This window comes from Folsomia candida, unplaced genomic scaffold (assembly GCF_002217175.1).
Source record: "Folsomia candida strain VU population unplaced genomic scaffold, ASM221717v1 Fcan01_Sc027, whole genome shotgun sequence".
In the NCBI taxonomy this organism is placed as follows: domain Eukaryota; kingdom Metazoa; phylum Arthropoda; class Collembola; order Entomobryomorpha; family Isotomidae; genus Folsomia; species Folsomia candida.
The window spans coordinates 635,322-660,006 of record NW_019091219.1 but is presented as its reverse complement, the minus strand read 5'-3'; the positions used below and the strand labels follow the sequence as shown (position 1 = coordinate 660,006).

At 38.5% G+C, this 24,685-nt stretch overlaps 3 protein-coding genes and 1 long non-coding RNA gene across 6 annotated transcripts; 3 read left to right on the top strand and 1 right to left on the bottom strand.

The window, feature by feature from the left end:
• Positions 1-674: 674 nt before the first annotated feature.
• LOC118438839 lies at positions 675-2,371 on the bottom strand. The gene is made up of 3 exons (XM_035859623.1): positions 2,282-2,371; positions 1,651-2,115; positions 675-927 (listed from the first exon to the last, which is right to left on the bottom strand). The coding sequence occupies exons 2-3, from the start codon at positions 1,812-1,814 to the stop codon at positions 675-677; spliced, it is 417 nt and encodes a 138-aa protein (XP_035715516.1). The 5' UTR covers positions 1,815-2,115; positions 2,282-2,371.
• A 3,209-nt stretch (positions 2,372-5,580) lies between these two features.
• LOC118438876 lies at positions 5,581-8,884 on the top strand. The gene is made up of 4 exons (XR_004837104.1): positions 5,581-5,737; positions 6,994-7,134; positions 8,435-8,591; positions 8,683-8,884. It is a non-coding gene; the product is annotated as an uncharacterized LOC118438876 (long non-coding RNA).
• A 3,100-nt stretch (positions 8,885-11,984) lies between these two features.
• Positions 11,985-17,668, top strand: LOC110859707. 3 transcript variants are annotated; one of them, XR_004837106.1, is made up of 9 exons: positions 11,985-12,130; positions 12,462-15,292; positions 15,385-15,432; positions 15,514-15,582; positions 15,671-15,791; positions 15,852-15,975; positions 16,211-16,300; positions 16,384-16,535; positions 16,998-17,668. XR_004837106.1 is itself a non-coding variant. In XM_022108680.2 (8 exons), the coding sequence occupies exons 4-8, from the start codon at positions 15,749-15,751 to the stop codon at positions 17,374-17,376; spliced, it is 735 nt and encodes a 244-aa protein (XP_021964372.1). In that variant the 5' UTR covers positions 15,132-15,292; positions 15,385-15,432; positions 15,514-15,582; positions 15,671-15,748; the 3' UTR covers positions 17,377-17,668. The 3 variants fall into 3 exon arrangements, 2 of the variants coding, with proteins under 2 accessions (XP_021964372.1, XP_035715590.1); XM_022108680.2 differs by lacking the exon at positions 11,985-12,130 and having other exon boundaries at positions 15,132-15,292; positions 16,384-16,482; XM_035859697.1 differs by lacking the exon at positions 11,985-12,130 and having other exon boundaries at positions 15,133-15,295; positions 16,384-16,482.
• Positions 17,669-22,305: 4,637 nt separating this feature from the next.
• Positions 22,306-23,682, top strand: LOC110859594. The gene has a single exon (XM_022108556.1). It carries the CDS (start codon positions 22,306-22,308, stop codon positions 23,680-23,682), a length of 1,377 nt encoding a protein of 458 aa, XP_021964248.1.
• Positions 23,683-24,685: the final 1,003 nt, after the last annotated feature.

Below are 24,685 nucleotides of genomic sequence, written 5' to 3'. Positions count from 1 at the left end.
AGAAAATTTTTGGAAATACTTGTTAAATAAATATTTCAGTGTTTCGAAAACTCTTAAAAATTAGGAACACAAAAGCTCGATCAGAACAAAGTCAAAATGCTTTTATGAAATTGTACAAAATATTTAAGTACTCCATGTAAATATGCATAAATATTATTATTCAATAAGTGATTTCTCTACCTTGTAAACAAAGATGAAAGGTGAATACCGTATGTAAATACAGATCCGGCTACAATTACAAACCGATTATAATTGGCGACCCGGGTATTTTTTATGCATAACCTTAAATAAATTACGGTATTTTTAGAGTAATAAATTAAAAAACTTGGTTATCATGCACACAATGTCATACCGATTAATTACTTAAACAATTCGTGAGCAGCAGAGGTGAGTTGGATACCCATTTGTTCGGATAATTCATTATCCAGTCCTATACAGTTGGATTTGGATGGATTGGATTTTTCAGGATAAAATGAGTTGGATTTGGATGGATTGGACTTCAGAAAATGACAGTCCTGCTCACCTCTGACAACTGACAAGGACAAATTATGGGACACTTAAATGCTCCTTGTTTAGATTTAGTGATTGTACAAATTTAATAATGAATTACGAGGAATAAATAGCTGTGCAATGCTATCAATTATTTTTATTTTGCATTTTAAGTACATTTAGTTTTAAATTTTTGAAGCCTCCTTTGCCCTCCGGATCACGTCATTCCTCGTAATTTCTGCATAATCTCGGCTGCCTTGTGCGTCCTGATATCTCTCTATTTCGTCAGGCGTGGCATATTTCATTACAAAATGGAAGGCTTCTTCCTTTTTCTCGTCCTCCGTCTGCACAATTCTGCGGGCAGATTCGCGCTTAATGTTCTTAATCTCGGCCGCAGTGGTGACCTTTTTTGAGCGCAATGCTTGCCTGGATTTCTTCCTACATTGTTGAAAATCTCATTTAGCATAAAGGGAAATGCATATACATAAATATTTCAAGAAACCTATTAACCTCCCTAAAGTATACACGTTTGTAGGAATACGGTGTCGAAATAATAGCAAACGGTATTATGTATACACATACATATGTACCTGTTCACCTTCATTCATTTAATTGATTTAATTTATAGTGAATGAAAATTTAATTATTGCGAGTTGAGTTAAAATGACTGAAGGATTCTGTCATTTCAGATGAATGACTGTGAGTGAAAGTATTTCTCGATTTTTCTTAATTCATGGGGCGAAATGAGAAATTAAGTCCGACGAAGTCAGATGAAATGAGTCTGAGAGAAAATGACTGAATGTGAATACAAATTTTCCGTCAGAAATCCGAATGACTGAGTTTTGAATGAATGAAAACAAAATTTTTGAAGAGGTATGTACAGGGTGGTTTAAATGTCAGGTTACAATGGAAAATTTTTCAATAGGAAAAATTCGTAAATTTCCATTAGTTACCGATTTGGGATTGAGATTTTTATTAATTTTTATCAAAACTTATGGAACACTGATGACAAAATTCTTAAAATATTGAATTTCAGATGCAAAATTTCAGTAACTAATGGAGATTTGCGAATTTTTCCCATTGAAAAATTTTCCATTGTAACCTGACATTTAAACCACCCTGTATGTATGGTTAAAGAATCACATTTTTTCCCTTGCTTACCTGATGCGCTTTGAAATTTGACTGGTGTCTGAAGCTTCTGCTGCAGTTTGGACACTTATAGTTTTTCTCGCCAGTGTGGGTGGCAATGTGATTGTCAAGGTTGGGCTTTTCCCTAAATTCTTTGCCACAAAGGGTGCACCGAAATCGGACAGGATTCGTGGCATGTTCTTTTACAAAGTGGTGGAAAGCGGTCTTCTGATGCTTAAAGGTTTTAACGCATCCTTCAAAAGTACACGGAACTGGGGGTCGTTTGTTCGTGCTGTGCATGCTTTTCACGTGTCTGCCAACGTCAACTTTTTCATGAAAGGCTTTCCCACATTGTGCGAATGGGCAGGGGCGATGTCGTTCTCTGGAGGTGTGCATTCTTGTCACGTGTTCGTTAAGATGTGTTGCCCTGGTAAATTCGCGGTGGCATGTTTGGCAGATGTTTTTGGCCATGTGGATTGCGTGATTTGAATTTTATCCCTACAAATTTCCAGGAATTATGTATATTCTTTTCGGGATATTAATGTAGGGGGCTCGAATTATATGTCAAACATAATAATGGGCGGAAGGGGGATGTCTAAAAATCGCGATTTTAAAGCTACGTTATTTATGGACGGCCCCTAAATATGTTGCATAATTGTCATACCTCGCACTTCAGATTCGGATTTCCTGGCATGAATAAGGATGTTCGTTCAAAGGATTTTACGTAGAGGACAGATCCGTATTTTAGCTAAATTCGCTGGTATAGAGGGTAAAAGATGATAATCGTTGTTTTTAAAAAATTTGTGGAATTTTTAAATTGAGGCATGACTATTAGCGAAGTGAATAAAATTATAATCTGGTATGTGTGTCATTTTTTTTACCTGAGATGTAAGTAAATATGTAATACAGTTCAGTTATTTTGCCAGAAGGTATATTTATAAAGAAATGTTGTAACTGTATTTAAATGTGAGTCACTACCAATTTATCAATTAATTTATTATCTGCAATTAACGAAGTATTTAACAAAGTTGTTAATTCTGAGAATTCAAGAATATACAAGGAAAATTAAGGCACTCTTCCACACTTGGAAGAATATGGCGTGGAAGAAGGTTCCTAACTGTTTGACTAACTTGAGTAAAGGGTAAAAACCCGAGTTTGGGAACGTCCATACGTTACGTCATCAAAATGGTGGGTGCCTCATTTTGGCTTTCCTCTCTTGCTGGTGTTAAACTTAACATGAGTAGGATAGGGACGGAGTGGGTCGGTGGGTGAGTAAAAAAGTCATCCTTTTTTGGGACATAACATATGAGCTTTCCCCTTGTGCTCGCCAAAGTTAGCCAAGGGTAAGTATATTTTTAGCTGGAGTGGGATTATCTGTAGTAGGGGGACGTCCATAAATTTGTGCCATGTAAAAATCGCGACTTTCTGAACCCTTTTCCCCTTGTGACATGTGTCACATAGACACGGTATCATTGGAGCCTTGGACCCCCCTTGGCTTTCTCGGGAACATAATTTAAGGACGATCCCGAGGGTTAGTCGTTTGTTGATATATATGCATACCCACTAATATGTAGTGGCCTATCATCGCATTAAATTCATTAATGATAGGCCACTATAATTTTTGAACAGGCTAACCCTGTCTCCCTAGAGGCTTTGAAGACGATATATACCTTGTGTGGTTTTCTACTTGCCGGAGGCTTGGCTTTGTGGAGGGATTCGTTCCTGAGCGTCACAGGTTTATACGCTGGATTGTAGAGTTAACGAGCACACTAAAAACTCGCCGATGGGGGTTGGAAAAGTAAAATCGCGGGTTATTCAATTCATTGTCTTGCATATAATGTTCACGTGATTTTTGCGCTACATAATTTATGTATGGTCGGTCGCTTTGTCCTTTTCTAAACATGCAAACAGAAGAACGGTAAAAACTTATAGTTTGGAATTGGAATGAAGTTATTGCAATCGTTTCGTCCGTCAGCATGAACATAACTAATTTTGCAAATCGAGTAAACTAATGGTCTCAACGAGAGGACAAATGCGTACATAAATATGTAAGGTTAGGTTCAGATCTTGGAAAAACATGAGTTCATTTCTGAAGAATTAAATTTTAAATAAGTGAATATCAAATTTGTAGTGCAAAATTTCAAGCAAGCGAGACAGATGCACATAAATACATACCTGTACGATTTGCATAATTATGTATATTTTTCCGTTATTTTAGCTACATACATAATAAGGTTTTATACTTAAAGTTAAATTCCAGCGTTTGACGATTTGTCTCCAAATTTTATATATTTCCAGTGTCACACAAACTTATTTATGTAGATGATTTTGGGCCATTGTTCGCCAAGTTGTGAGGCATATGGTGTGAAAATATTTGTGCAGAGGTACGCAGGTAACAACAAATTTAGTACAATAACCTTGGGAACGTCCAAATATTATGTTATCAAAAACGCCGATTTTTAGACCTATCCCTCCCAGCACTTCTCGTTCCTACTCGTGTCAGGCTCAACACGAATAATATAAGCGACCCAGAGCTACCAACCTATCTTTTTTATGACGTAGTATATGGACGTGCCCCTATTGTGTCGTTGAACTCTTAGCATTTCAATATAAGCATATGCATATTTAGAGCAGTCTGGTCTTCAGGCGTGTGGAAGAAAAGGTACAAAGTGGACCCTGCATTCTTCCTAAACGGTTGAAAACTAAAGGGACTCTGAATTTAGCGGCTGTGCAAAAGCACGTGGTCGACTTGTGGGGGTTGGCATCCTAACCTTCCCATGATAAATGTTAAATTGAACAAATAGGTCACACTAGAGGCGAAGGGGTCACAATTTTCCCCAAAATCGATCACATGCCTCATGTACGGCCCTATAATCTTGAATTGGATTTGGCCGGGTGCCCATTTCACCCTTAATTTGAAGTTCAAATTTTGAACACATGATGAAATTGGACTTTAAGAGTAGCCCTTTTTCCATTAGGACTCATTCCTTGTTTCCTTCTTGACAACATCAGCCTAAAATTAACACAGTTTCTCATTTTTTAAAACTTTTTGTTCAAAGTATTTAACTTCTGGAATATCTAATTTCACAATTTAAAAGTTATTTTTTGACTTTTTGATCCGATCCCAACCAGTTACATACAATTCGTGGATCGAGATGGGGTTTGAATTGAAATTCATGACCAGCTGAAATTTCTGGTCATTGTAAGGACAGTTTTTGAATAAAGTTTAGTGTTCAAAATTATCAAAAAATTCATGCTTGGTTGACCGAGCAATGGAGGACTTACAGCGGATAGTCTCGGATTTTGAGGAAATAATATAATTTCAATCGATCACGTATTTAATTAGTATAAATTTGACGATCTGCCAAAGGAACGTTTGGCAAGGAAATCTACATCCAAAGAGGAAAAAAACGGCACAAAGTTGACAAATTTACTTTCTGAATAGGAGACAAGGCGAAGTAAATTTGGATGTTTAAAAATTTGCCAAGTTTATAGCATGTTTTGTCCTTGTTGGATGCAAATATCCTTGCAAAAATTGGGAGATCGTGTCTTTCGACAACGTCATACATATGAATTAAATTTATGATCGATTGACAAAATTGGCCCGACTAGCGGAAATGTTTGCATCCGAAGAGGAGAAAACGTGCAGTAAATGATGAAAATGTACGATTTGTCGATTTTCTGGCACGTCCCCTGCGGATACAAATATTTCTGCCAAAGTGTCCATTGGGAGATCGCATCTTTCGCAATTTTCATACCATTATGCAGAAAAAGATTAAACGTGATGGAATTTCTGCCAGCAGAAAACACGTGCCCACTTGATTAACATTTGCGTTAATTTGCGTTGAAATTCAAATCCAACTTATCACGTTTAGTCATTCTTTGCACAATAATTAAATCGTAGAGAATACACTGGGAATGTTCCCTTATTGGTGATGAATTTTATATTATTTGGATTTAGGTTTTACAAATCGTGACCTTGATGCTGGGAACGTATGGAAAGACGGACGGATACTCGCCATACTTAGCGGTGAACATTTTGGCATTAATTGCGGTGACGGCATTCGTCCTGGTTAATACGTTCGACCTCAATAAAAACAATGCGGAGCTGCATGGCGCTGTGAGAGATGAGATATTTTCAATTTTTACTAATTGTCAATGGAACCTTTTTTCAAGCTAGACCGGGATTTCGTAACGAGTTATGGCAAAAAATTAAGCCAAAAATTAGGAATCAAATGGCACCTATTTCTCCATTGAATGGCCCCTTTTAAAGAAAAATATTGGGGGGCAGACGAGAGCCTTGGTTTTGGTTTTCTAAAGAACTGAACTTTGCCGCTAATATTTTTCTTCAAAGGGGCCATTCAACGGAACGAATAACGCCATGTTGTTTTTAATTTTTGGCTTGATTTTTTGATATAACTCGCTAGACAATCCCAGTGTAGCTTGAAATAAGATTCGATTGTTAGTGGATATCAGAGGTCGACGCCACCGATCGTTAGCCGGGCCGCCGAACGCCTGTTTAAAACTAGCATTTTACGCGCCATCGCAGCCGAAAAATTTGATTCCTTTAAGATTGCGACGCCGCGAAGCGCCGCACCGCGCCGCAGGTGAAAAATCAGTAAAAACAGGCGCCGCCGCCCCCGAAAATTTGTCGGCGTCGACCTCTGGAGTATACTATCGCATATACTCTTTTTATATCTAGCTAAGGATAATATTCAAAACATAAACTGGGACGCAAACCATGTTCAAACTAGGCTATTTTTTAACAATATTAATTTAAAAGACTAACTCTTTGGAAACAACGGGGGTGAAAAATTCAGGAAATTTTGGGCCCCACGGGTTTTTCCGAGGAAGCTGTATCCTGCGGGGGCAGTTGTGGAATTATGAGTTATGGCAAATTATACCTTGCCGAGTTTTTGAAATCTGCTCAAATTCTGGGCTTAATCTTACTTCTGCTTCTGAAAAGTTAAACTTTCGAACCAACTTGGTACGAAAATAGTTTGGGTTGAACATGGTTTGCGTCAACATTATGCAGCAGACCCGGCAATAATTAGAAAGCCAGCCAAATTTGTCCCGCCGTAAGCGATCGGGTTCGAGTTACTTGAGTTACAAAATTTTATGCAGATTATCAAACGAGTACACTCTTAATAATCCGGTAAAGTCACTCTCGGTAACAAATTTGGTAATAATATTTTACCAGGTAGTAAAAATTCGTTACCATGATGGTAAAACTTTATTACCAAGCCATTACCACACGGTAAAACTAATCATTATAGCTTTGGTTGAGTCACATAAATACTTGTTCTTTTTAGTAATGTTTATTACCAGATTATTTATAGTGTATTAATAAAAATTGAATTCTTGAATTATTTCCAGGGAGCCACTATACACGTTTTGCTCGGAGTGCTTCACATTTTGATGACATGTGCGTCTCTTCTGCTTCCCCACTATTTTGAGGAAAATGGGAAACCATCGACGAAGATCCCGCCGCCAGCAGAGTTTAGAATTTGCGCATACGTAAGCCGTATAAGTTATATTTGTTCTTTATTTGGCAACTACCCGCTCTAAAAATTTGTCATGCAGAATTTTAAAATAAATTCGCACAGCCGAGCAATAACTAAAAATATGTACCGGCCAACGAGGGAAACCTCTTTGATGCCATGAGCTCCCAGCATAACCACTATATACATTAGACGCAGTTCTTAATACTAGCCCAATGATGTAACAAAATTTCCGTGTTAAAATGACATTTGGTCACATGGTGACGACTTTAGTGACGCGCGGAACGGTCACGGTCGCTATGCTTTCAGTAACCCCTTTCACCACACACTCCTCACTCATCTCACTTAAAGTCCAACCCATTTATTAACCGAGGATACCAGCAACTAATTTTACTGTCTTTAGATTTACAGTATCATTATTAAGATAGATATACATATACAATGAAATTGTGATTTTTTTAAACGATTTTCGAGTTAGATGGCTTAAAAGTTGCGTAATATTTAGTAGATCAAAAATCAGTAATAAAAATGGGGTGGTCGTAAGATGGTTTTCGAGATCTGAGCCAAATGTGCGAATTTTTTGCAAATTTTGGATTTTGACTCAAACTACTCCAACTTTTGGTCAAATATCGCGGGAAATAATTTTAAAAATTATTTTACACTAGAATTTGGCCGCTGCCTCGATTTCGGACCCCAATTTTCCTAGTTATTAATTTACAATTTACAGCTATTCAATATTATTTTTTCCGTTCGAGTTAAAAAAATGTTCACGCGCACTTCGAAATCTGGTAGGAACAAATCTCTTCACTTTTTAAAAGCAGAAAAAGTTGTTTATTTTTACATAATCTTTAAACTGATTTTTGAGTAGAAAAATAGAAAAATGAAAAGCTGTAGATAGTGGAAAATAGTAATTATATTGTAAATACAGTAATTGGGTGAGCTTTAAGTGAGATGAGTGAGGAGTGTGTTGTGAAAAGGGTACCTGCACTACTAAAAGCATGTCGACCGTGACCGTTCCGTCCGTCACTAAAGTCGTCACCACGTGACCAAATGTCATTTTAACAAGGAAATTTTGTTACATCATTGGGCTAGTATTAAAAACTGCGTCTAATGTATATAGTGGTTATGCTGGGAGCTCATGGCACCAAAGAGGTTTCTTTCGTAAGTAGTGGTAACAATTGTATCATAAAAGTGTTGAGAGCTTATAAAGTCCGCGAACTAATGCAGTTTTTCGTAATTGGTTGTACTGCTTAGAGGCTAATTAAAAATTTGAGTTTCATATTTTTCAAAAAAATGTAACATATTTTGAATTTCAGATTATTGGAGTCCTTTTCCTGGCCCCGCTGCATTGCATTATTGCCTGGCAATTATACGAATCTCAGAAAATAGGACAAACACTACCTACAAACATATTTCTACTTCGGGTTTAACCATGGACGAAATAGGAACAGTGGAGTGCCTCATACCTCTCGGGTTTGTCACATTTCTTGGAATAAGGGGATGTTCATAAATTTTGTAAAGTAAAAAATTGCGAAGGTCCCTTGTAAAACCAGTCTTTATGCAGGTTGCCCCAAATCCGATGGAGTCTACTCGTTCGAGCGTGGAGATGGAAATTTTTCAGCCACGGAAACCCGTCCACACGGGGGAAGCCGATAAATTGGTGGCGGACGGGTGGTTATGTGCAAAACGGGGTTAGGGAAACTTTACGTTTGGTTAAGTCGTAAACTCAATAATTTTATGATACTATTGTTACTCGTCATATTAAGGCGCATGAACAATTTGGTTTAAAAATAAATAAAAGTTTTGTATTCATTTGAAATTTGTACTATCTATTTCATCTCAAATTTATATATCTGAAGTCTAAAAATGCAAAAAAATACATTAATTTGGCACAAGTCGGTTCCCACTTGCCGTGCGATGAAGGGTAACTCATCTTCAACTCATTTACAACTCATCGGCGAGACAGTCATACTGTAGTTAAATTTGTAGTTTAGATCTAGTACTTTACTTTACTTTAGATTCACTTATTAATTGGGACATGATATCATCAAATAAGATAATAAGCAAGTAATCATAAGTCGAGTAGGTGGAAAGGTTAAGCTAATTAAATAAGACGTTCCAACCAGTGCTGCTGTTTTTCACCTGCATGAAATTAGTATAGAAAAAGGGTTCATTTTTAATCGGGCAATAACCCAAAGGACGGAAGCATTTCAATGGCAAGTAACACGTTTCAGTTTTTGATTAATTATGAAAAATGCGCTATTTTAGGGGATCTTAATATGTTGCGTGAAACTACGTTGTACTTTTTTTTGTATGACAAATGAGTGGGTTTTCAAACCCTGGTAGAATTATTGGTTTGATGATTTCTGTGGAGGGCTTGATTCCAGTATGGGGCCATCCATATACATATTTATTACTAGAGTTTCTCAACCGGTTCGGGTCGTTATCGGGTTTCGGGTTTTGTCGGGTTCGGATTCGGATAGGGTTTTCTGTATCCGAACGTTATCGGGTTCGGATACGGATCACGCTTTCAGTATCCTATTCTAATCGGATTCGGATTTTCGGAAATCCGAAAACCCGATTCAAAATTGACATATAAGATTTAAGTCCCACAATAAGTTTTTTAAACATTGGCAGTTGTTCAAAATCCATATGTCCTTCAATTAATAGAACGTTCATGCATAAAATAAATAACCAAATTTTATCCATTTCTAGGTCCTCCCTCACCATTCCATGTACACATTACTGGATTGAAATTTTAACATGGGCGAGATTGAGGACCTAATCTTATTCTGTCTGCCTTTCTATCTTGAGTTACATATTATATGACAGTTCCACAAATATTATGACAATATTATGAACAATAGTACTCGTGAGTGATTGATATTAGTGGAAGAAATAAAAAGTTATACAATTTAAAGCTGGTTTCATTTTTGACAAACAAGTCGAAATTATAAAATTGAAGCTCAAAGTTGTCATTAGTTATTAACTGTTTCAACAATAATTTTGAAACAAATTAATTAATATACAAATGAGTGTATGCAATTATTTTATACTTATCGGGTACTTAACGGGTATCGGGTTCGGATGAAGCGTGTTGGGTTCGGGTTCGGATTCGGATCTTTCCCCAAACAAATCGGATTATCGGGTTCGGGTACTTATCGAATTCGGGTAGAAGATATCGGGTTCGGGTTCGGATTCGGATGAAGGATTTCGTACCCGTTGAGAAACACTATTTATTACGTTATCGAAAATTCTCGATTTTAAGTTTTTTTGATTTTAGATTTTTGTGCATTTTCATGCATGACCATATTTTATGTAACGGAAGCCTGCAGATTTCCTGGCCTAAAATTTTTTACGATTTTAGTAATAAACTTGCCAATCAAGAATTTATTTGTTAATTTATTTAATTGCGGAATAAATATAGAACGGAATCGTGGGAGGGTTAACACCTAAAGTTTCCAAGCACAGCGGGAATCTTGAAACATTAATGTAGGTCGAAACCGGATGTACCCGTGGTCATAAAAGTAACCATTTTACGATGGAGGTCTCCCAGGGTATGGGCACAAATTGAGCATAGATGAAATTAAAACTGAAATTAGATGATGAAATTAGTAAATGGCAATATTCCAAATGCGCAGATTTTGGGGTATTCGCAGATTTCGGGGTACTCGCATATTTCGGGGATATGCGCAGATATTTTTATCCTAGTGGGAGAGAAGCCTACATAAACTTGCCAAATTGCATGTACATTTTACTTCGTGTTCCTTACTCCTAAACACTAAGAAACCCGGTAACTAAGTTATTACCGGGAGGAGTATCTATGTGACTCTACCGCATGGTAATTAATTATTAATTCCTTATTGACTCGTAGAAAATTGGTTACCAATTAGTAATACATATTTTCAAATTTCGCAACCGAGGTTATTATCGGTTTGATAACTAATTTTCAAGCAATCAATAATAAATTAATTCCCATGCGGTAGAGTCAAATAGATACATACTCTACCTGGTAATAACTAAGTTACCGGGTTTCTTAGAGTTTATATAACTAAATTTGTGATAGATTAAGACTAATTTTTAGCTCAAAATGTGTAGGCAGGCGTTGGGGGAGCTCGATTCTTATTTAATTGGGTACAGACTAAAGTGTGACCGGTGCATAGCTACATCTAGATTTGTGCTTATATTTTCATCTCCTACCTTAAATATGCAGTGCTGATTAACTCATTCACATAAATACTCCTACATAAATATATTTGCTTACTTACAAAATGCAGTTTTATTTATGTAGGTTATGTATTTCACAAGGAAAATATAACATGATTAACGAGCCGAAGAAATAAATTGTAGTCAACGCATATAAAGAAGTATGTGAGATTTACGTAAGTGCCTGATAATTACATAATCCTGTCGAAATCTACCATTTAAAAAAGTCGTAAACTCCTTAAAAGGCCCTGGAGATGGTGTGAAAATGATGTTATCAAATTTTCTCTGATGCGTAAATTCTTGAGTGGAATGAATGAAAGTAAGTAATAAATTTTAAATTTTATGATGGACTTCCCACCTCGTAAAGATATAAATTGAGCCTCATTCACACCTCTGTGCACACCCCGTCCCAATTCCAGTCAAGACGACATAAACTACAAAATTATGGCCACTCCGTCAGTAAGACGTTTTAACCCCTTAACGACCAAGTACACGTATTTGTCTAGTGTTTTATTTTCCCGTGACGACGAAATACACAAATATGTGTACTGCATAAACTACATACGTAGCCTGATACCAAAATTTCTTAAAAAATAAATACTATTTCTTCAGTGTTTTGTGGAATTTTTTCTTCCAAAATTTTACTATGTTAAAAAGTGGATTTTTCGTGTTTTTTTTGTAAAAAAAATTGAAGATCGGAAACTGGTTGAAAATTTTGATTGGGTGGTAATATTATTATGAAATCAACATCATACCGAAGGAATATTCTATTTCATGCTGAATCCGAAAATTTAATTAGTCTTGATGTAAGTTGTACTCTTGTGTTTCAATTTATGCCCCAAATTTTAAAAAGGCCAACAAAAACCAACGAAACCCCGATTAGGGATGAGACATTATAATTACAGATAGAACCATTTTTTATGAGAATCATAAAGAAATTGGTATAATTTTAATTGCTCAACCATAAGCATTCTATGGTTTCTGGATACCATAAGATCCACAAAACCCCAAAGACCCCAGCCCACAAACAGCGTATCTTGCATGAAAAGTTGTCCATTTGATTGATATCGACCGACGTCATAATTTTTTCCGTACTTGGTTTCCGCAGTTTTTAATACAAAATTTTCATTTTTTCAGCACCCCGACGACCCATCTTGCATTTTATTCTATTGGATATCTACCCTGTTTTGGAGGAAATATCCGACTTTCCAGCATGTCACCCTACATAAACGAAGAATCCGACCCGGGCAAAATCCAGCAATTCTTGGGGTACACCCGGCCGAAAAAAATCGTACCCGAATGTACTCTGGAAAGTTGTCTCCTTCGGAAATTTTAAAAATGTGAAATCCACGAAATCTTGTATAAAGCATTGGTAGGGGGAAAAGCGGCATTAGAAATGTTTATTAACGTGTATGATTAACAAGAAGAAAATGCATTAATAAGTATGTTGTGGTCATGGTGTGGGAGAAGGAATTTTCATGCATAAAACTCGACAAACTGAAAAATTAAAAATTTAGCATTGCGTTATATTGGGAAATATAACGGGAAATATATACAAACTTTCGGTAAGAAAATGTTCAAATTTAGCATTGTCTTGGTATAGCAGAAATTCCTCTAAATTGCAACAAATTTTAGCCCACGGAGCAAAAAAGGTGAAAATCAATGACCTCCTGAAGCAACGACAATTGTGTTTTTTCCGCGCCATGACCACGATTTTTTAGAACGACTTTTGTCTTACTCTCGAATTTAACCATTTCTTATGTATAAAATGAATATTGTCTTGCATTTAGTTAGATTAAATTAGTTACAGATTAAGTTAGTTACAGATTAAATTAGTTACAGATTAAGTTAGTTACAGATTAAATTAGTTACAGATTACTATTCTAGCTCAGGGTACCATTCTTAGATATGATCATGCTATAATTTAGATTACAATTTCGTTATGGTTTTGATTTCTTTTGTGTATGATTTTGGTTATGATTTAGGTTAGGGGCTATCCATAAATTACATTGTCAGAAATTCTCAATTTTAGCACCCACCCACCAATCCAACATATACATCAAGGGATAGGGAGTTTTAACATGGGTAAAATAGGACTTGAACCACCCATGCATTAAAATGATGCAGAGCTGGGAACTACATAATCCGGATTATCCAAAGTTAAAAGATAGAGGGATTAGGGATTAGGGATTGGGATTGACCATTTAAACACATTGACTAATCCGGATTAGTTCCCAGCTCTGAAATGATGACGTAATATTTGGACGTTCCCTTCTAATTCGGTTATGATTTCCTTTTGCGTTGTCATTTAGATCATGACTTGGGTTATTTCGGTTATGATTTAGATTATCATTTAGGTTAAAAATCGGTTATGTTTTTGATTATGATTCCAGTTATGATTTACATAGGTTATTATTTCTTTTATGATTTCGGTTATGAGTTCAGATCGCCACAATTTCGTGACATCTGAGGTCTTACTCGAAGGGACAAAAGAGCCACTAAAAGATGTTCGTAGCATAATGTTGAATAGTAATATTAACATAATAATAATATCTAGTAAGTTTTTATTGTCATAAGGTAACAACTTAATATGTAACATGCTGATTTCCAACCATTGACATTAACTAAATAGTTATTAAAACAAGTCGACGCGGCATTAACAAAATTCCGAGTGGTTAACAATACTTTGCGTTAATTTCAAAATTCTGAATTGGCAACTGGACATATCAGAAATCCGTCGTAACATTAACATGAACTCCTTACTCATATTCTAATTTAGATTTCGTTCAAATTTTGTTGCAATATGTGTTGCAACTGCGGTCCCAAATTTACCGCTATAGCCGGCTATTCACAACATCCCCAGTTGGTTTAAACATTCGGAATAAGTAACGAATTGTATCTAGCGATTCAGCTAGATCATTAGACCTATGGATTAACTTAAAATGCTAATCAAAACTCCAAAATTAGATCGTGGCATACTAATACGGAAAATGCAATTATTTTGCAAAATTGAACTTATTGCAAAATTGGGGTCAGATATCAAAATATCGACCAAATTCAAGTCCAAAATAAATTTATAAATTATTTCCAGTCATATTAAACCAAAGTTTGACGAGTTTGAGGCTAAACTCAAAATTATCAAAAAATTCGCACATTTTAGCTCAGATCTCGAAAACCACCAATCTACGCCCCCAATATTATTACAGATTCTTCATGTACACAAAATTACGAAAATTTTAAGCTATCAAACTTGAAAATCGTCCGAGCGCGAAAAAACACGATCTCATTGTATATATCTATCTTAATTATTGAAATATGTACCGGTAAATTAATAATATACGTGGCATAATATCATTAATTATAAATTATGCATCAAACGAGTTTAAGTTGTGACTTCGTGACCTTGAGGACGTGGTCAAAGGTCAAAAGATACATAATTGTCATATGGGATGTCATTTTGAAGGAAATTTGACCGCGATTTCAAGGACGTGAATATTTTTAACGTCATGATACAGGGTCAAGAGTCAAGAATACGTAATTGTCGCATATGGTGTCATTTTAAAGGACATTTCGATAATTTTGACGCTACTTTTTTATACCTGTTTCTAAGGGTTTATTTATTCTATCGAAAGAATTAAAGTACCCCCTCATTTGAATTACTTGAGTTTCACTGTAAAGTGTACCAAATGGGAGTGTTTCTTCAAATATATTGCAAAATAAGAAGTTTAGATTCATATTTGCTAAACCATTACTCGCGAAAAACCCGACCTGAGTACGAGGCTTTAGGTTTGAGAAATACACAAGTCATATTCATATCGAGCAGAGCAGGCCACATGGCATGAAAAAAACGTGCAAGCAGCTGACACTCTGTCGTGCCAAGTATGAAGTATGAAGTAATAAAAAAATATTCAAAATTTTAAGCAAGAAAATTAAGAAATAATTAAATACAGCAAGTTATACAACTTCAGGTGGTAATTTTAATTCATTCTAATTGTTTCGCAGTATTTATTGTACATACATATTTAATAAAGCTAACACGAATTTATTGATTTGTTTACAGTAAATCAAACTTCTGGATTATTCTTAACTGGATACTTATTAAAACCGGGTGAGATAAATAAATAATTTTGGAAAAAATTGTATTGCAAATGTAATATGTAAATAATTTGCAACGGCTTTCTTCATCAAGGTCAAAACTTTACACTGTAAAAGTCCAGTCGGAGAGCGGACTATTGGTTGGGAATTCGCAATTTTGCAGGTGCGTAACTAAACAATTTCATCAGAAAATTGTAGTTAACCTTTTAGTTTTGTAATGGAAAAGATTTCATTTAATTGTTATCCAACAGGAGGGGCAGGAGGAAAAGCGAAATACGCTTATCTGTTGGATAATTTTTTTTTACAAACGGGCAAATTTAATTTTCAATATGTCAACGCCGGATTTTAAAATCGATCCTGAATGTATTTTAGGTAGCTACATATGTAAATACTTATGGTAATAGATTTTTTATACATAATTGATTTTGGCAGGTATTTCATCACAAGAGAGTCCTCCGGAGGAAGACGGACTAGCTCAAAGGGTCCGTTTTTCCTGTCCGACATGTCCGAATTCGTATGCGACCCTGCAAAACCTGCGATTTCACGAACTGAACAGGTGAGCAAACGGGTCAGGCAGGGAGCGTCCAGACATTACGTCGTCAAAACGGTGGTTTCCGGCCTCCAGAATTAACCGGAGGAGTTTTTATATCGACCGTAATATATGGACGTTCCCGTATTTATGTACATCTGGCTGGTTAAAAAGTTTTTATTGAGCGTTATAATTTTAATACGAAGCGGGAGTGATTTGGATACGGAGAAATCAAAATCTGTGTCCGTTCAATAATTTTCAGGTGTCGCGGGCTCAATCAGAAAACGTGCGAGCGGTGTAAGACTGAATTCGCAACGGCGGAATTATTACAACGCCACGCGACGTTCGACACGTGAGCAAACCTTCAAAGTTGTCACTAATTGAAAGAAGGGAGCCTTCTCAAATATAAAACTCGGATTTACATTTTATTTTCAGGTGTGTCGCAAAACTAGGGAGCGGTTACGGGTTGACGACTCACCTTCACGTGGGGACACGGATTACTACTAAGGGGCAGTCCAAGGAATGGGTCGTCGTGTGAGTGTGGTTAAGTTTGATCAGAGCTTGGCGGATATCGCGAATATTTGGAGGTTAATGAGGAAGAATTTTTTATGCATATGGATATTTGAGTACACTCTAAGAAACCCGGTAACAAAGTTATTACCAGGCGGAGAATCTATGTGACTCTACCGCATGGTAATGAATTTATTATTGAGTCGTAGAAAATTAGTTACCAACTGGTAATATTTTCAAATTTCGCGATCTGGGTTATTACCGGTTCGGTAACAAAATATCTACCACTCAATAATAAATTAATTACCATGCGGTAGAGTCACATAGATACTCCGCCTGGTAATAACTTTGTTATCGGGTTTCTTAGAGTGTATTGGGGAGCGAGATTTTTGATTTATTTGGATATTGGAGGGCGAGATTTGTCCCGGATATGGATTTTGACCCAGATAATTGGAGGTTTTTACCCGATATTCGCCGAGCTTTGTTTGATTGGAGAATTTTGCATAGTTTCTTTCATACTTAATTTTTTGCTTGTTTAGAAATTCCTCTCGGATCATGTGCCCCGTGGAAACGTGTCGGAGATGGTTCAGCTCAGAAATTTACCGGAGATCGCACATACAAAAAAGTCACGCCACGTGGAATAACGCATGTTTGATGTGTGACGAGAAATTTGACAAGTATGACGAGCTGTTTGACCATCTTGGACGGGTGCATGGGTCGTCGTCGTTGGGGGTCAAGGGGGAGGAGCTAGATCTCGTGAGAGTAAAAAGTGAAGTGATTTTGGACGATGAAGTAGAAATTGGCGGCGGAGTGGAAGACGAAATTAAGCCAGACATTAAAGAGCAATTCGTAGTAAAGGTGGAAAATGAAACGTGGGACGGGGTAGATGTGAAACTTGAACCTTTTCAAGACTTGTAGTAGCTACTCGGTAGAATTAAGTTTCTTAAATTTCATTTTATTTTATTTTAATCAAGTTTATAATTGATCGGCAACCTTCAAATTTTATCGAACTTATGTATGTACAATTATAAAATTGACGATTATATACAAACAAAATGGCACAATGATCCGTAAACAATATTAAGGTAGTTTATACTTCAGTAAGAAACTAAAACGGGACATATGTCCCGTTTTACATATGTAAATACATATTTATAAATGTATGCAAATAAATACTTATGTGTATAAATATATAAAATGAAATTATGAATAGAATTATGATTATAATTATGAATTAAAATGCACACATACTTAAGAAATAGTTTTAGAGCTCAATTATTGGGGTTTGATACTGTGCACATGCGACGTGTTATGGGTGACTAAAAATATTATTAGAGAAAGGCTTAAAGGGTGATATAAATATGTATGTACATATGTACTACGGGGGCGGACAATTTGTTATGTCCAACTTTTTTTAAACAAATTTATTCTAAAATTTATTAAATTTATTCTTGCTGTATTCCACATGCAGGTTTTACTCGATCCCTATTAAAACATCTTTTCCCAAGATATTTTACACATGTACGACTAGCTGACCACAAAGTTCTAAACCCTCCCAGAATTGTCGTCTTCCTACCCAAGCCAAACTCAATAAAAAAGATAACGACACAAACTCCTCCCGCGATGCCAATCATGACAAACACGGTAATAATGTTAGATTCCAGTTGCTGTGCGACAAATTTGTCGTCACCCAGTCTGCCTATGCCCCCAGCCGTGTGGGCATGAATGATCAAGCTTTCCCAAAACTTATAAAACCCTGCTTCAATTAATTTCTGAATCTTGCCTTTAAGTCTTTCGCTTAACACACTCATTCGGGAAACCCGCATGTAAACCCTTCTTGAGAATACGGTATCAATACTTTCCACGTACGGTTTCCTATTTAAGTGGGAGCTCTTGCCGCCAAAAATAGAGAGCAAGAATCTGTTCGACTTTATGTAAACGGATGGTGCGACGAACGCGGTTTTCTCACATTTTCCCACAATCGTGGAAACACTAGAGGCATTTGTAACCTGAGATATTCCTGCAATTCTGCCAACCAGACTCTTTGCAAACTCTTGCCGAAATCGGGTCGCCTGATTGGCATGATTTTCTGATGGTCTAATCAAAGACAGGATAGGTGTATAATACCATGGGGTAGCATCTGCCATGGTTTGGCATCCATATTGATTTAAAAGGATTAGTATCACCCGACCCAAATCCGACGTAAAGGAGTCATACCATGTCATAAACAGTGTATAGATTTCAGCGTCAAACTCGCTAACTCCTACGCGATATTTCGTGAGTGTTACGGGTACGGCAAAACTCTTATGATATGCTACTATCGGGCTGCTGTATATTTGAAATTGGCCGTTCGCTAGCTCGTCAAACTTTCTTGGCGGGTTGGACACAAAGGGTTCCGTTGTGTCTTCTGTGACGATGCTCTTGTACGTATTCGCCAACACGAATGTCATCAGCCCCCAAACAACTATCATTTTCTCAGAAGCGGAACTTTTAAACATTACCCGGAGGGTGGGACCAGTTCCTTCAAAGGCGGCAAGAAATACGTCCTGCCCTGCCTTAAGAATCATGAATCCTAATTCCGACCAAGTGAGAATCATTTTGTATTTCGAAAAGTTCTGGCAAATGAGGAGAAGCGTTACGACAAGACAGGATGCCAATAAGGAGTACCAAACAGATGCCTTGAAAGGCTTCAAATACCCCCAATAATCGACATGATCATGACTTAAGGAGGAACACGTGACGAAGGAGAGTGACCAATCATCTAACAGAAGTATAGACTCACCAGTTATATAAGGATCTGGGATGGGAAATTCATAAGGATTTGGGAAGTCTAATTTCGCAATCACTAGGTCCTCGCTTGTTCCATTTCCAATACCCTTAGTCATTCTAGCAAATGCAAGATTTAGCGTGACCTGAACTGAATATTGTTTCACGAAATTTAAGAGGCTCATAACGTTATCTCCTATTGAGGCTAAACGTGACCAGGAAAACTCATGCATATATAAAGAAAGTCGCGCTAATTTATGACAGTGTGAAATAGCGCGATCCACCGCTGTGGTGGAGCCTCTCGTGGCATATCGGCAGGCATAGGCGAATTTGTGATCAAACCTATATCTCATGTTGAATGGTTTTCTCTCCACGATTTCAAACATTAAGATGATTGGTCCCCGATAGATGTGTGTAGTACTTATAATTGTGAATTTCGAGATTTTAATAAAGTTCCCAAACACTGCGAGTAGAGTTGAATCAGGAATTAAGGCTCATCACTTCGGGGTCCCTGGGCATGTGCTGATCGTGTGGATGGATGAGACTAGTGCTAAGCTATGCTCATCTAAAAAACTCTACTATTATTACGAGCGTCTGGCTTTTCATTTTGTAAAGGTCCGCTCGGTGAGTTCTGCAGGGGTAACAACCCAATCTTCTTCTTCCTCCGCCTCCGCTGAAGCCACGTAACTTGGCACGTGGCGGTATAGTTGATGAAAGGCTCAATCCGCAAGGCAGTTGTGCTTCTGGCATGGCTGTCAAAAAGCGTTAGCTGGGATTCAACTTACTGCAAATTAACTTGCAGCATTCTAGAGCCGGGTCTTTGTCATTAATACAAAAGCTCACTACTAGTAAGCTGCACACAGTCCCGTACCTCTGCACAATCCAAGAACCTCATGTTGTTGGCTCAAAAATTTGTGGTCTCCAAGATGTAGGTAATCTTTTCCATCACGCTAACGATGGTCTGGCTCCGAGGGCTTGTATAATAACAAGTCCTGGGGTCGGGCTTACGCCATTAATTGAATACTGCGACAGAGATGTGGCTGCTGGGCTTACACATTGGAAAGGTGTGGGTCCTCTGGTGGTTGCATCTGTTTACATGGACGGGCTACTTATATGTCCTCCGGTTAAAATGAGAAGTCTGGTGGCTTATTGTGAAAGCAAAAGGTTACCAATTTTAATAGGGTGTGCCAATGCTCATCACACTCTATGGGGCAGTACTAACTGCAATGAAAGAGGCCTGGAGCTCCTTGATTATTTGGGCTGCACCAATTTGCAGGTCCTTAACAAGGGGCACGAGCCTACTTTTGTCACAAAATCGAGATCAGAGGTTCTGGATCTTACTCTCATTTCAGCTGACCTAGCGTACACCTGTACGGACTGGTGGGTTGATCGGGAGGACTCCTCTTCGGATCATCGATATATTAGGGCTCGCTTTAAAGTGGGTCCACCTCCTCCTGTTTCCTTTCGCAACAGTAGGGCTACAAATGTGTCAGTGTATCCAGAGGCCCTTAGCATTAATATGCAGAGGGTCTTGATTGACACTCGGACAACTGAATCACTAAACAACTCTGTTGATTGTCTGACAAATGCGATGATGGGCGCGTTTGAAATAGCGTGTCCATTAAAGCTTATCAAACCTCGACATAGGAACAAAATTGTACCTTGGTGATCCAAAGAGCTGACGGGTCTTCGCAAGGAGGCTCGAAAACGACAAAGGGCTGCTAAAAGGGACGATGAAAGCTGGGAAGCTTACAGACACGCAAGGGCCCAGTACCATGCGGCTATGCAGTCTGCTAAGCGGAAATCCTGGCGTGAATATGTTAAAAATCTTGACGGCTGTCATCCGGTCTCGAGATTAGTTAAGTTGCTTCGTAATGACACCATCGCTAAACTGGGCTGCCTGGACAAGGGCTCCGGGGTTTATACCAAGTCCTTGTCTGAAACGGCTCAGTATCTTCTGGAGCAAAATTTTCCAAATGATTCCCGTGAAATTATTTGGTCGTACAGTCACGAGCCTTCAGCTGATCTTGAGCTGATTGAACAAATTGTGACTGAATCCAAAATCAAGCGGGCGATCAAATCCTTTAGCCCATTTAAGGCTGCCGGTGGTGACGGGATTTTCTCAGCACTACTGCAGTGGGGTCTAGATTTGATTGTCCCTTCTTTAAAAACTATCTTCTGTGGCTGCCTTAAATTCGGCTTCATGCCCGGAAGATGGCGTACAATGAGGGTGGTTTTCATCCCAAAGCCGGGGAAGGACAGTTATGAAAGGGCTTCCTCATGGAGGCCCATCTCACTAACTTCCTTTATACTTAAAACACTTGAAAAGTTGATTGATGACCATATTAGGTCCTCCGCTCTGGTGGAGAGGCTTAAAAGAGGTCATCAGTTTGCATATATGAGTGGTCTTTCTACAGAGGATGCACTGCACAACGTCGTGGCTGGTATTGAAAGGTCCCTTAAATCCAGTGGGAGCACTTTGGGTGTGTTTCTGGATGTCAAGAGGGCTTTTAACGAGGCCCCGTTTGATGTTTTGCTTTCTGGTCTAAAGCGGCATAATATCCATCCATTATGCTGCAACTTTATTTCCCATATGCTTACATCTCGGTCGGTGGAATTTGTCACTTACGGTCGGACCTTCTCGAGGAGGGTGAAGAAGGGCTGCCCTCAAGGTGGGGTCCTCTCGCCTCTCCTTTGGAATCTGGCCGTTGACGAATTGTTAACCGAACTTATGGGGAAGTTTCCTGGTATCTACACTCAGGGCTATGCTGATGACGTGGCGCTGCTCTCTTCTGGGTTTGATCTAAGCATTGTTCGTGATTTGGCACAGCAGGCTCTGTCTTTTGCAGGTCGCTGGAGTCGCGGAGTGGGCTTGTCACTCAATGATAAGTCCTCGGTAGTCCTTTTTACGAACAAGCGCAAATTCAGACTGAAACCTCTCACCTTGGAGGGGAAAAAACTAGAATACAGTGGCTCCTGTACCTATCTGGGGTCACTTTAGATTCAAAACTGAACTGGAGACTGCATTGCGATACGAAGGCGTGGAAAACCACCGTGTCTCTAATGCAGTGCAGACGGGGTATGGGCCCTACCTGGGGTCTTGGTCCAAAAGCTAGTCTCTGGATTTACAAGGCGGTGGTTCGGCCGGCCATGGAGTATGCTGCGATGGTCTGGCTGCCCGCGACCAATAAAAAATTCTGCGATCGGCTTCGGAGGGTACAGGGGCTTGCACTCCGCATGGTCACTGGTGCTCTTCCGACTACTCCGACTGCGGCCTTAGAAACCCTACTTGGTGTCCTTCCAATTCACCTAAGACTTCAGGAAGTGGCTCTTCAATCTTATTTAAGATTAAGGGTCCGTGGTCAATGGTTGAACTGGGTTGGATACGGTCGTGGTTTGAAGAAAATCACTCAAATTGAGATGTGCTCTAGCCTGGCTCAGAATATTCCTGAGTTGGGCTTTCCTTATGACTATAAATCTGTTAAACCTCCCGAGGCTCGTAATTTTAAAATACGGGTCGCTACTCGGGAGAAATGGCTAGATATGTACGACAACTACTTGGATCTACCTGGGCTCCTCTGTTTTACGGATGGGTCTAGGGGTAAGAGTGGATCTGGTGCAGCCTTCATAATTGGTGAAGGTGGTAACTTCATGGATGGGGCTAGTGGCGTTACACCTCTGGGTAAATATGCTACGGTCTTCCAGGCTGAACAGATTGGGGTTCTTTCGGCGTGTAACTACATGTCAGAAAATCCAAGTCTACACAAGGAAGTGAATATCTTTGTTGACAATCGCAGTGTTCTTGATTCTCTTCTTAGTGAGCGGCTGGTTTCCTCCCTCACGGTTGAGCTTCATAGGGCGCTGCAGCAATTGAGCATTCACAAAGACATTACCTTACATTGGATCCCTTCCCATTGGGGTTTATGGGGTAATGAAGACGTGGATAAGCTGGCTAAAGAGGCTGCTAGTATAACAACATGCGGTCCAGAGCCAGTTATCCCTGTCAACTCAGCAATTGGAAAACTTGCAATAAAACAATGGGCTCAGAATGAACATCGGGTCTATTGGTCCAACTTACCTAATTGTAAGTTCTCAAAGTTGGCACTGCCAATACCTTACAAGGGTCTAAGTGGGAAATCACTTGGGCCCACGAGGGATGGTATGAGGCTAACAACTTTTGCCATAACAGGACACTGTAATTTGAATGGGCATCTGTATAAGATGGGTCTAGTTGAATCTCCCATCTGCAAAGAATGCGGGGAAGGGGACGAGACAATGGCTCATATACTTACAGACTGTCCCGCTTACAGTGCCCTGAGATTTAGGACCTTCCTTCGTTCCACCTTAAGGATGGAGGAAGTATGGGAGTATCCTCTCAAAGACGTGCTGGCCTTTTTAAGGTCTGGCAGATTCGCCAGCTTTGTAGCTGGGGAATCGAGAGAGGCTCCGACACAATAATCGCATGCGAGTGCATTGAGGTGTCTGCAATAGGTCCAACTGGTGACCTGCGCAGCTGGATGTCTACCCCTATGGGTAGGAATCCTCCTCACATAATACATACATACATAGAGTTGAATCAAAGTGGGAAAAGGGTTTACTGGTTTTTTTCTTATTTAAGATTATTATTATTAAGATTAATTGGTATACCATTGACGAAGGTATAGTAAGATCCACCGTCTCATAACTAGTGTAACTGGCGATATTGGCATACTCGTGTGATAACTCGGGTGATACAACGATGACATAAATGAGGCAATTTGGAACGAGATAGGAACGAAAGAAGGGATCAATTGGTTGATAAAGTAGATTTGCTTGGGCCAGGTTCGATCTGAAATTTATTTAAGCAGGATTATGAAAGCTCAAAGTACTAACAATGGAGGTCTCCCAACGTATGCTCAAAGATTCACACCGAAGTAGCGTCAATCGATCACAAATTAAATTAATATGAAATTTGCAAATGGAACTATCTGCCAATGATCAAGTTTGGCGGAGGTATTTGCATCCAAAGCGGCAAAAATGCGCAGCAAATTTGGAAATTGAAAAATTTGCCAGCCATGGGGATGCGTTATCTCCTCTTTTTATGCAAATATCTCCGTTAAAGTTGAGCATTGGCAGATAGTGCCATTTGCAAATTTTATACTACTTATATTTCGCATCGATTGACGCTGATGTGGTCCAAATCTGTGAGCATACGTTGGGAGACCTCCATTGTAAGTACCAGTATTATAGTGAAAAATTTATGAATATGTGTTTGCTTACGTGACACCTAGCTTGTAAGCCACGGGAATGTATTTACTTATTTGGTACGGTCTTTGAATGGTCGATGGAACGTGAAAATGTCCAAAATAAGAAATGCTTAATTGGCAGGTAGGAAAGGAGTTGATTTGGTCTTCAAAATTTAGAATTTCGTAAATGTGTTGTGCCAGGGATGAGACAGGCAGTGCTGTGACGTAAGTTGCAT

Coding starts and splice junctions, on each gene's coding strand:
- LOC118438839 (XM_035859623.1), bottom strand. CDS start 1,814: ATGCCACGAATCCTGTCCGATTTCGGTGCACCCTTTGTGGCAAAGAAT. Junction 928..1,650: donor CAAATTTCAAAGCGCATCAG/GTAAGCAAGGGA, acceptor TCAACAATGTAG/GAAGAAATCCAGGCAAGCAT.
- LOC110859707 (XM_022108680.2), top strand. CDS start 15,749: ATGTCAACGCCGGATTTTAAAATCGATCCTGAATGTATTTTAG. Junction 16,301..16,383: donor CGCCACGCGACGTTCGACAC/GTGAGCAAACCT, acceptor TTTTATTTTCAG/GTGTGTCGCAAAACTAGGGA. Junction 16,483..16,997: donor TCCAAGGAATGGGTCGTCGT/GTGAGTGTGGTT, acceptor TTGCTTGTTTAG/AAATTCCTCTCGGATCATGT.
- LOC110859594 (XM_022108556.1), top strand. CDS start 22,306: ATGGGCCCTACCTGGGGTCTTGGTCCAAAAGCTAGTCTCTGGATTTAC.